The 11,809-nt window shown below is 43.1% G+C and overlaps 2 protein-coding genes and 1 non-coding gene across 4 annotated transcripts; all 3 read right to left on the bottom strand.

Annotated features, from left to right (window-relative positions):
• Positions 1-98: 98 nt before the first annotated feature.
• On the bottom strand, positions 99-180 carry trnal-aag (transfer RNA leucine (anticodon AAG)). Its single transcript has one exon. It is a non-coding gene; the product is annotated as a tRNA-Leu (tRNA).
• A 2,645-nt stretch (positions 181-2,825) lies between these two features.
• aurkb (aurora kinase B) lies at positions 2,826-7,192 on the bottom strand. Its single transcript, XM_027023113.3, has 9 exons — positions 6,962-7,192; positions 6,548-6,586; positions 5,957-6,020; positions 5,472-5,502; positions 5,100-5,294; positions 4,707-4,845; positions 4,319-4,467; positions 3,967-4,141; positions 2,826-3,310 (listed from the first exon to the last, which is right to left on the bottom strand). The coding sequence occupies exons 1-9, from the start codon at positions 6,965-6,967 to the stop codon at positions 3,128-3,130; spliced, it is 981 nt and encodes a 326-aa protein (XP_026878914.1). The 5' UTR covers positions 6,968-7,192; the 3' UTR covers positions 2,826-3,127.
• A 148-nt stretch (positions 7,193-7,340) lies between these two features.
• tmem107 (transmembrane protein 107) lies at positions 7,341-11,450 on the bottom strand. Of its 2 annotated transcripts, none has more exons than XM_027023117.3 (5): positions 10,199-11,450; positions 10,028-10,095; positions 9,802-9,902; positions 9,374-9,451; positions 7,341-7,964 (listed from the first exon to the last, which is right to left on the bottom strand). In XM_027023117.3, exons 1-5 carry the CDS (start codon positions 10,283-10,285, stop codon positions 7,960-7,962), a joined length of 339 nt encoding a protein of 112 aa, XP_026878918.2. In that variant the 5' UTR covers positions 10,286-11,450; the 3' UTR covers positions 7,341-7,959. The 2 variants fall into 2 exon arrangements, with proteins under 2 accessions (XP_026878918.2, XP_026878917.1); XM_027023116.3 differs by having other exon boundaries at positions 9,374-9,470; positions 10,199-10,720.
• Between the last annotated feature and the right edge of the window lie 359 nt (positions 11,451-11,809).

The following is an 11,809-nucleotide window of genomic DNA, read 5'->3' as shown; positions in this document are numbered from 1 at the left end:
TGGCAAACGCCCGCTCAGCCAGCTCGATAACTACTTTTGTTGGAAATTCAGGGATCTATGACTTGTTTTAGCCAACTTTGTGAAAAATTGAAATATTTTGGCAGCGGTGGGATTCGAACCCACGCCCCCGAAGAGACTGGAGCCTTAATCCAGCGCCTTAGACCGCTCGGCCACGCTACCATGAGGACGAGCATATACTGATGTGTTTACATCCCACTACAAAATAAGACTTTGTAAATAATTTGTACTAAGTTGTAATCATTTATAGTGGCGCATGACCAAAGCCTAAACCATCCGCTAAAAATAAGCGCGGTCCCGCCATCTACAGCCCGGAAAAGCTCGGTCGCGCTGGCCACACTGAAGGATTTAGTGCGCACCTACATCTTATTTTACGGTGAAGCGACGTAGAGGAAAGTTTGTCTTCGTGTTGAACATCTTCATTAAACATATTACTGAGGTCTAATGCACCAGAAGAACGTGTGTGCAAACTTGTAGAAGAGAAAAGTTACTTTTGGTGAAAACTCAACATTCCCTCTTCTAATTCTTTTCGGTTAAATCCACTATATAAAAATCACCTTAGTTACTCGTGGTAAGATTTCTTGTGATCATTACTACGGTGAAAAATACTTGAAAGTCAATATCATGAGGAAGTGTATTTAAGAATATAGTGAAGAGATCGGGTAATAATTTGATTTATTTTTTTTAATATTTGGTTTATTTTATATAGCTTTAAAAGTTGCATATACAGAACCAAACAGACATTTTACACGTTTCCCTTCCCATTACTCTAAATTCCTACAGTAAAAATGACTGAAAATCATACCACAGGTACATAAGATGTAGGTACATAAGTCGATTTGAAGAATATATAATATATATGGATTTGATAACAATTTGTGTATTGTATAGGGCTTCAAGTAGTGATATAATTAACCCAATAGACATTTAAGAGGATTTTGCAATCCTATTACTATTACATTTCTACAGTATAAACATTTGAGTCCTATCATCGGTACATAAGAAAATGTACCACTGTGGCAGTGGTAGTGTTGTTCAGGTACTTGACTAGTAACCAGCCATTTGCCAGTTCAAGCCTGACCACTCGAGTCTGCAAGACCAGACAGACCAACCTGTGTTTGCTTATCGCCTGGAGTGGTTACAAGGAAGCCTATGATTCAGTGTCCCAGATTGGACTGGATAAGTGTGGTCGTATGATTACAAGGAAGGTGGCTAGAACAGTGGCAATCACACTACCAGAAGATGATGGAACAGATGCTGTAGGCAACTACAAGAACCTTGGAGTCCCACAGGCAAATGGGACTCATGTACAGGTCACAGTTAGCACCGCCAGCAGTGGAAGTGGCTGATATGGAAAAATCCTACCAATTGCTGGAAAAGGCTGGACTGAAAGACAGCACAGAGGTTTTATCTTATGTACCTGTCGTATGAATTTCAGTCATTTTTACTGTAGGAATTTTGAGTAATGGGAAGGGAAACTCGTGTAAAATGTCTGTTCTGTTCTTTATATGCAACTTTTAAGGCGCTATAAAATAAACAATTTAAATTAAATACACTTCCTTATGTACCCATGATATGACTTTCAGTTCTTTTTACTGTAGGAATTTGGAGTAATGTGATTACAAACCCGTTAAATCTCTTTTTAGTTCTTCATATGTAACTTTATCAGATAAATCACTAAATTCTTGAATGCTTCTCCTTGTACCCATGATGACTCAAGTATTTTTACTGTAGTACTTATCACAGGAACTCTTACCATTAGCAACTAAGAAGGTGATCTTTATAAATATAATGGATTTAACTGAAAAGAATTAGAAGAGGGAATGTTTGAGTTTTCACCAAAAGTAACTTTTCTCTTCTACAAGTTTGCACACACGTTCTTCTGGTGCATTAGACCTCAGTAAGATGTTTAATGAAGATGTACAACACGAAGACAAACTTTCCTCTACGTCGCTTCACCGTAAAATAAGATGTAGGTGCGCACTAAATCCTTCCGTGTGGACAGCGCTACCGAGCTTTTTTGGGCTGTAGATGGCGGGACCGTGGATTAAAAAAAAACATTCGCGTTAGCTAACTAGCCACATGCTAATTCCACCGTATATGTGCAATATCTGCCCAATAATCAGGAAATAAAACAAAACGCACCTCTCATTTTTATTAGAGAAGTCGACTAAAGGAAGTTTTCATCGTTTGCATTTAGTCCGTTTAAAATCACCTCACCTGCGTCTTCCGTCTGGAGCAACACGCTCGACAAGCGCGTACATATTTCAAATGTAACACTAGGCTTAAATGTGTAACATGTTATGTATTCACACTAGTACTACTCTTAAAACACCCCAGTAACGTGGTTCTGTTGAGGACACGTTAAGGTTCACATGGACTAAACTTGAGCATACTTAACGTTATTTAACACAACCCATCCTGGTGTGTTAGCAAACCGTTATTTAGTAAAAGGATGCTGCCTGTAGCCACACGAGTCCTGAAAACACGAGTTGTTGGTTCCAAAGCCAACCTTCATCAACCCTGGCGCGACTGGAGAACAATTCAAACACAAGGGAAGGGGGGGGGGGGGGGGGGGGGTCATCCAATTTCCCCGTTAATTTATATTTATTACCCCACTCCATGGAGTCACCCACAAGTTTTTAATGCGAGCCCATTCCGACCTTATTTGTCAAAAACCAAACGTTATGCTCCCGATTTCGTTTGTGATCAAGCTCTTGTAGAGCTGTAATACATTATGGCCTGTAACTCCCTCACACATACGGCAGGTCTGATTCTCCACCAGGACCAAAGAGCATTAGCCAAAGTGCACCAAACTTTGCTAGATATTTATTAAAAGATATCATGTAAATATGAAAATGAACACTAAAATATGTAATGTAATTGTCCAGAGCATTGTCGGTTTTAACACTAAAAGATCACAGGAAGAAACAAGACACACACACACCCCCCCAAAAAAGGGGGGGGGGGGAAATGTATATAAAAAGGACTGTACAGTGCTGTGAGAAGGATCTTGTGTTTTATAAAGGGCTGCACTCCAGTGCTGTAGTGCACCAGTAGTAAAGAGGGATATGAGCAGGCCAGCCAGCATGTGTGAGGGGGAGGGGCTTCACTGAGCAGGGGAGGGTTTAGGCCGGCAGACAGGGGGCAGTACTCGGCGAGAATTGGTCTTCACCCAGGGGTGCTCCATGACGCTCTTCAGTGGCAGACGCATGACAGGGCTGTGTCTCAACAGCTTGGAGATCAGATCCCGAGCACCGTCCGAGACCACTTTAGGAAACTGCAGATCCACCTGGATTTACACACATTACAATTTTAGCCTTGTTCATTGATCACTAGTAACTGGTGTGGCTACATCCACCACATGTACATAATGATATTCAAATGTGTATGGTCCAGCAGGAGCTACCAATCAGGAAACTCCCCGAGAAGGGGGCAGCCCTCCATGCCTGCCAATCATTACGTGTGAATGAAGCACACAGAAGGGCCAGCCAAGCAACAGGTGTCACTGGAGTGAGGGGCTTTGGATGGGGGACTCAAAGACGACGGACTCCTTCGTTAGTCAAGTCTGGCTGAACTTAGCAAATGAACTCAAGTCCAAACCTCAAGACTAATTCTACACCTCGTCACACCAGTACACTCAGTGTATGGATCTCTAGCTGCACCTATAACGGTGGCAAATTTTTATGTAAATATGTATCCTTTGTAATAATGTACATCGAGACCATATCAAAGTACATTTACAGCATTTAGCAGACATTTTTATCCAAAGAGATATACAATTATGACTGAACAACTTGAGCAACTGAGAGTTCAGGGTCTCGCTCAGGGGCCCAACAGTGGAAACTTGGTGGTGGTGGGGTTTGAACTGGCATCCTTCTGATTACAAGTTGAGGAAAGTAATCGATCATTCGCTAGAGAATAAGTGCCAACACCATCCACACACACCTTGGTGATGCGTTTGTACGTTTCTGAGTGGCTGGCGGTCTCAAAAGGAGGATGTCCAACCAGGCATTCGTAGCACAGTACACCAATGCACCAGAGGTCGACCTTCTCATCGTGAGAGTGGCCCTCGATCATTTCAGGAGGAAGGTAGTCAAGTGTGCCACACATGGTCCGACGCCTACACAGACAGAGTTTGAACAGGACAACTACATTAATGCCCCTAGTACAAGAGTACAAACTTTCACAAACTTTTCAAAAAAGATTAAAAAGGAAGGGAAAAAAAAGCAGCTTAACAGCAATGCTGTGGAACCATTACATGAATGTACAGGGCCAAGTATTATGGGATGCATGTTACCGTAGTGATGGCGCATGGACCGACCAGCCGAAGTCCGCAATCTTGAGCTCTCCTCGGAAACCCAGTAACAGATTCTCTGGCTTAATGTCCCGATGGATCACCTTTTTCTCATGGCAATACTGCAGTGCATCTGCAACCTCCTCCATGTACTGTACGTGTACACACACACACACACACACACACACACACACACACACACACACACACACACACACACACACACACACACACACACACACACACACACACACACACACAATCTACAGCAAAGGTCAACCGCAATAGGCAGGATGAGAAAAATAAGTTTCTCCTGATGCACCGAGAGCTTATGACCGGCGGTGTCGGGAGGTTAAAGGGCAGGGGTGAGGGGGTCGAAGGGGCAGCTCACAGTGGCCGTGCGCTGGTCATTGAAGCGGCCGCAGCGCTGCAGTTCCTTGTACATCTCTCCTCGCGGTGCATACTCCAGGACCAGGAACACTCGCGCAGAGTCGTAGAAGTAGTTATAGAAGCGCAGGATGTTTGGGTGCCTACACACACACATATGGTTAAACCATAAATTTCAAAGAGCTTACTGAAGCAGGGCTTATAAAAGATCAGTAGAGCTGCCCTCCATGGGGCTGTCGGACATTCACTCGAATGCCGACCATATCTAAACCGGCCCCGATCATACGGCGGCCAATCCAATCCGATCCGATCCAAAACCAACTGTGCTCAGTCGAACCGAGATGAAAGTGCAAGGCTGTAATGTCACTCTCACAGGCAGGAAGAGGCCCACACACACCTGAGGTGGGACTGGATTTCTATCTCCCTCCTGAGCTGGTGCTCCACTCCCTCCTTCTCCATCTGGGACTTGAAGAGCACCTTCAACGCCACAATGGCCTTGATCCTCTTCTCCCGTGCGAGGTACACATTCCCAAACTTGCCCTTTCCCAGGGGTCGGCCGATGTCAAAGTCCTTAAGGGAGAACTTCCTGCAGCTGTGAAGAGTGTGTGAGCAGACACCAATGTGGCCTTTCTAATAACTACTTCAAATGTAGTGGGTGGTATGAATTTTTATTTATGGTTAGTTGCCATACAAAAATGATACTGAAATGAATGTTTGCATTTTTAAAACATCCTTGATCAATTACGGAGTGGAGAAAAGAAGAACTCACTTCTGCGTCTTCACTGGGACCCTGCCAGGGCCTGTAATCGAAATGCAATTTATAGCCACTACATTTTCATTTATGACATTTAGCAGACGCTCTTATCCAGAGCAACTTACAAAGTGCTTTTTCCATTTACTCATAAAATACATCCTATCCAGTAGAGTAGGTTAGAGTCCAGTATACCAATGAACTTAAATACTGTAGAAATACAGGGATCAATACTGATGCCAAAACACAAAAGTACAAAACACAATGTCTAAGTCAATAAGTGGAATAAACAAGTACTAGAGTTTGTTAGACAGCATCAGCATAATAAACAAAATCCTAAAATAACTACTAGTTTCAGTTAGACAATATAGGAGCAGGGACAGTGGTCATTTAAATAGACACTAGAGAACAGTGTGCATCAGTCTCATATGGAAATCTCAAAAGTTGGAGTCTACAATCCATCAGCACTGACTGAACAGGCATGAAATCTAGTGCATGGTTACCCATGACGGAGTGCCTCTCTGTCCCAGGGTCCGTCTCTGCTCTGAGGGGTCCTCCCACTGCACCCTATGACAGGGAAGATTAATTAGATCACACCATTCTTAATTAGATTTACATAACATCATTTAGGCTCATCATTTATCCTGCCTAGAGGAACCAAAGCAAGCAGCATTACTCAAATATTCTTGGTACTCGCAATGTTAATGTAGCTAGTCTCTTCACTGGATGGCTGCAAAATTTACACAAACAAATTATATTTAGAATGCAAATGACATGCTTCAAATGTACGGGCCCTCCTTAATGATATTCTCAGGTTAGGTAGGTAGCTAGGATGATTGCTTTGGGGGTTTACACACGGCGAAAGTGTTAGCTGGGGCACATGATTTTACATTTTATTATTTGCTGTAGCTGAATGGGACTTCCCTACTTCAGATCTGTGCGTTTCGATACGATGTTATCACGACTCGCCCTACCCCTGATGTTCGGACAGATTCAGCTAGTGTTTACGTGGTTTTCTATCAGCTTTAATCCGTTTGTACCACATTAATGCAAGAAAAAACTGAGTCAATGAGGTTATCTGAGCGCTACGTTACCTGTGCGAGAAGGCGTTTGGGATCACGGTTCTCTTTGTCCTAAAGCAGCACAAAGTGTCAGTCTTACTTTAATAACATCAGCGTTATTGGAGATAAACGTTGGGAAAGCTAAGCTAACGCAGCTAGCGCCAACCTTAACTGCTAGTTACCTCACGGGCTACATTAAGCCTTATTAACTAGGGAAACAAGACGGTATCTGGGGTTGTGTTACTTTTAAGACGGGTTTTTTTAGATTAACGTCTAAAAACACACATAGTTATCTGCCATATAATAAGTAGCCAAGAATCACAACCGTATTTGTAGCTAATGTTAGCTAGCTCGGCTAGCCAGTCAAATGTAAACGTCTCACACACGCAAGCCAGTTACCGTAAATTATAATGGTTATATTTTCACATGAAATCAGAAGAAAATTACCTGCATGTTTACAACAAGTAGCTAACTAATAAACTAAAACCAAAAAACCCACCAACTAGCTAGCTAATGCATTAAAACCGCGTACGTTTACCCTTGACCCGCTTCCCTTTCTCTCGCTAGTCTTGCTACACCGGCAGCCGCCAACATTTAAACAAGCCAAGACAACTCTGCGATTGGCTGTTTGCTTCTTCTGTGGTACGTTACCAAGCTGCGAGCATCACACCGCCACCTGCCGTATCATTGGCTGTCGTGCGGATGTTAACCCTAACCCTGGTCCAATAAGCAACTGTCGGGTTAACGTGGGTGCCGATTTTCGTATATATTTAGGAAAGGAAACTATATTTCAGCAGCAGGAACAGCAAAAGTACACTATCACTAATGTTGTTGTTTGCCATATTTCTTTTTATTGTATGCTTCTGTGTGCCACTGTGACAAATGCTAAAAAAAAAGCTAAAAAAAACAACCTTAAATCTTTTAATTATGCATAAGAAAATTATGTACAAATCAATAGTTCCAAATCTCTCAGGTAAAAATCTCAGAACAGAATTTTAAATTATTTTTACATTGTGAGATTCTCTGCTCTAGTAGGCACGCAGATATCAAAAGACTGAGCAAGGTATACCAACAGTACTGGATTACGGTTCTGGTTTCTCAACATTTATGACGAGTCCTATGACCAGTTTTTCTCACAGTACTAAAATAGTCAAAAATGATGCAGAGAACCTGACTGACAGTGTGTCCTTTCATATGGCACCTCATTAGAACTTAAATCCCTCTGCAAAACCTTACATTTAATCCATAAAGCCAATGTCTGAGCACTAGACTTTGGGAAGCTCATCATGTGGACCTGCTGTAATAGAGCAGAACGGGTGTGGTGGGATCAGCGTGCTGCTGTCCGTGTCTTAGGGATGGGACATGGCAGGAGAAGGACATTCACACTGGCTTCTTTTTCAGTCCAAGCACAGCAATCATCTGAACCAGCTCACAAAGTGTAGGAATCACGCTGGGGGAGAGAGAGGGAGAGAGAGAGAGAGGGAGAGTACCATTTCATTATATTTTACCACTACTGCACACACAGAGCACCCATGTGAATTTAACTGTCTGATGATTTGATATTTTTACTGTCTAAGAAACAGCATTTACAGTGCATAATGTGGTATACAAAATAATTCAATATGCATATTTAGCACGACCTTCTGCTACCACAAGTACTTAATTCACTTGTGAGCAGTGCAAAAGTAGTCAATGAAAATGAAAAAAAAATTCAATGCAATTAAATTCAGAATCATAATTATTTTAGTACGTCACAACCCCCCCCCCAAAAAAAATCAAAGAAACAATTATTTAAATAATTATCATTTAAAATATAATTTATAACTTATAATGTCAAATAGAGAAACACAGTGGCAGCATTAATTAAGCACGTATTTAGCTACCTAGTTGTGAATTATGTACAGTGGTTGGCATGCTGAAGCATGTTTTATCAGGTCGGTATAGGTGCTGTATTAATGAGGTGCTTGGCTCTTTACCATGTTAATTTGATAATAAGTGTGTATTGGTTAAAGTCCTTGTCTAACAGTCACAATAATAGAGCAATTAGGTTTGTGCATGAGGGGCAGTGTTTTCGAGTGAGAGACAGCGTAGGGTATGAGATTGGGGTGAGATTGGTGTGAGATTGTAAACTGCTAGTGGACGTAGGTGAAAACTACAGGTACGGTGTATTGCGTTAACTACGCTGAGGCCGGACATGGTGTTGTACTCTGAAAGTAAACAGAGAGATAATTTTACAGAGTTAACAATTCCATTTGAAGAGGTAGTGGAAAAGCTTTTGAAAGGAAAAAGCAGTACAGTTGCACAGTTGGGTGTTAGTCCAGTTTGGTTTTAGAGGCCATAAACTGAAGGTGAAGATGTGATGGGAGTTATCAGAAGAAGCTGAATGGTCTAGTGAGTAGCTGTGGCTGAGGAGAGCACAGAAAAGCTGGGGAAATGTAGCATGAAGGTGGAATGACTGATGTATTTTAGGTTTTTTTTAGGTACATGCAGAACTGGGCCAGTGAGTGGGTTGTGTTGTGTCATTGTGTAATATGGTAGTTCCAGATGGTATCATTGGCACTGGGCATGCATTAATGGTGTCAGTGAGTCTGGGTGTGGCCTTAGTCACCAGGGAGGCCAGTGTGAGGTTTGGTAAGTGAGCTTAAAAGTGATCTTGGAGGGGTGTGGGGCTGGGACACCAGACCTCACTGTTGAGATTTCTGGAGGTGTCTTGGGCTTATTTACCTCCTCTTTGGACAGCCCAAAGAAAAGCTTCAGATAAATGTTTTCACCGTCTCCTTTATGGTGGTATTGGTAAGCTTAATACTCAACTCAGTACCTCAGCTATGGTCAACCCAATGTAATAGGAGCAGCACTGACCTGCAGGGGCCGAACACGAGCCAGTAGGTCCAACACTCCCACTGCTGGAAAACGAAGAAGGAGAGACTGACCGATGCACTGCAGTGAGATGCCACAGCTGGGTGGTCAAGAGGAGCAACCAAACATATTGTAGCCTTACAGGACTTGAGGACATTAGGGATCTTAATGCACCATGTAATACGTGGTATTGTATAGAATGTTTTACATATACCTTTTTGATCAAATGAGTGTCAATATACCAGCCTGTCCATACAGTGGAGGAATTATGTGGGGCATAATATGGTGGCGTGAGTGTCATACTGGCTAAACAAAGGAGCATGTAACCTAAACATTATACCTTTGGATAGATATGACGACACATTCAGTGAAAAAGCAGGTGTTCTTATCTGATGAAGAGAAGGTTTTGTGTGTGCAAGCAGTAAGGATACACAGCAGGCTTTGGTTACTGTTGAACATGGACACTCCAGAGAAGAATCCAACCAGCTCAACAAGAAACAGACATACGGTGACAGAGAGACCAATAACAAGCCTGAGAGAGAGAGAGAGAGAGAGAGAGAGAGAGAGAGAGAGAGAGAGAGAGAGAGAGAGAGAGAGAGAGATGAGTTCCTTCACCCCTCCTAACACCAGCAAGTCGAGTAAGACGTGCGTTTGTACCGCGTGTCCTCGGTCCTGTGTTGTTCTTCCGTGAAGTCCAGCGGCAAGCTTGCTCTAACGTTGTTCTCCTGTAACGCACAGCAGAACCGTCTGAGGAACAAAGCTGAACCGTGACCACAAATGCAACTCGACATATTCACGCCGCCGTAAATAAGCAGGGAGACGTTATACCCGCGACCAGAAGATGGTGACGACAATAACGAGGTGCGCAGCGAGAGCCAGAAACCGAGCCGGCACGAGGCTGCTCATCACCGACATCGCGTGAAGTCCGAGGCTAGTGTGAACTAGCCAGCTACTTACTCCAGTTTTTTTTAAATAAACGTAGGCCACGTTTAAGTATCTTTCGAAGACAGAAAGCTTCCCATTGGTAACTAACTGGGAATGTCCAAAACCAGCGTTACCACAGTAACGGTTTCTTCGGCGTCGTTTTGGAGGGCGAAGAGCGTCCGTGCCGCTCACGCACCGCCGCCCTCTGGAATGGAGAACAGCTTCGGGACACAGCAGACACGCTGCTAGACTCTTATTCTATAAAGATTCTAGGATTATGAAGAATTGTTCTCCGTCATCCTCTTGGAAAATCATCTCACGTCAGTGTTTTTCGGACAGTTGCAGTTACACGTGGTTTCGGTTTTCAATTCTGGAAAATTTACAAGAATCAAAGACAAGTAAATAAATAATCAGTGTAATGGTGGGGGCATTAGTGTCACATCCTCACTAGTTATGGCCTGCCCATCAGGAAGCTATAGATCCACCTACCCAACTTCAGTTTTATAGCAGGGACGGTGCCTGAGTTAGTGTGTGAGATGGATAGGTGTGGACTACATAAGAGTCAGACCTACATCCACATACAGTAGGGGCTCCAGGGGATGATGTCTCTTCTAATCCGAAGTTCCCCCAGGAGAGACAGGCAGGGGTCGGGATACCCACAATTCCCAGGCTGAGGGCCATGCAGTTGGAGTTTATCCTGGTAGACAAGAGGGTTCCCTCAGTGAGGCTACAATTCTCAGAGAGGAAAACTCTTGACAGTGTGAGTGTGTGTATGCATCAAATAGCAGTTCAGTGCTTTCTGTCTCCTTGAAGAAGGTGAGGCATGTGCTTGAGAGAGTGCCTCCTACTGAGTCCTGGGGGACTTCAGTACCTGTGTGAGGAGCAATGGAGATACCTGGACAAGAGTCTATGATAGGAACAATGGACATACCTGGAGGAGAGTCTATGTTAGGGACCATGGAAATACCTGGACGAGAATCTATGTTAGGAACAATGGACATACCTGGAGGACAATCTATGTTAGGAACAATGGACATACCTGGAAGAGAGTCTATGTTAATCTATGTCACCTCCAACAATACTTCTGCCAAGGGCCATGTATAGGTGGGACACTGAGTCAGAATGGACCATGTTCAAATCATCAATCACAGAGGCAGTGACACAAAGCTGTCTGGAACACTGCAGCAAACCTACAACCTGACAGACGCTAGTCGTGACAAACCTAGAACACAGTGGGAATTCCATATTTGCTTAAATGTCTTTCTGTACCAGTTAAGGAGTTCTAAATAATGCCAAGTTAGTAAAATATATCTTGTTGCATTCATTTCATTGTGAATGTGTGATATTCCCAATAGCAATAATAGCATTGTCGGTGTTTGTATGGTGGGGTGTGTTAAAAACTTAATTTAAGCAACATGAGGAAGGAGAGCAAATAGGCAAAAATGATTTCATTGCTTTTCAAAGATGTTGGAAACAGACATAATTCCTTTTCCCTGAGGGAACACGTGACTCACA

Source organism: Electrophorus electricus, chromosome 3 (assembly GCF_041902795.1).
Source record: "Electrophorus electricus isolate QZ-2024a chromosome 3, ASM4190279v1, whole genome shotgun sequence".
NCBI lineage: Eukaryota > Metazoa > Chordata > Actinopteri > Gymnotiformes > Gymnotidae > Electrophorus > Electrophorus electricus.
The sequence above is the reverse complement of the archived record's forward strand: the minus strand, read 5'-3'. Positions and strand labels throughout refer to the sequence as shown.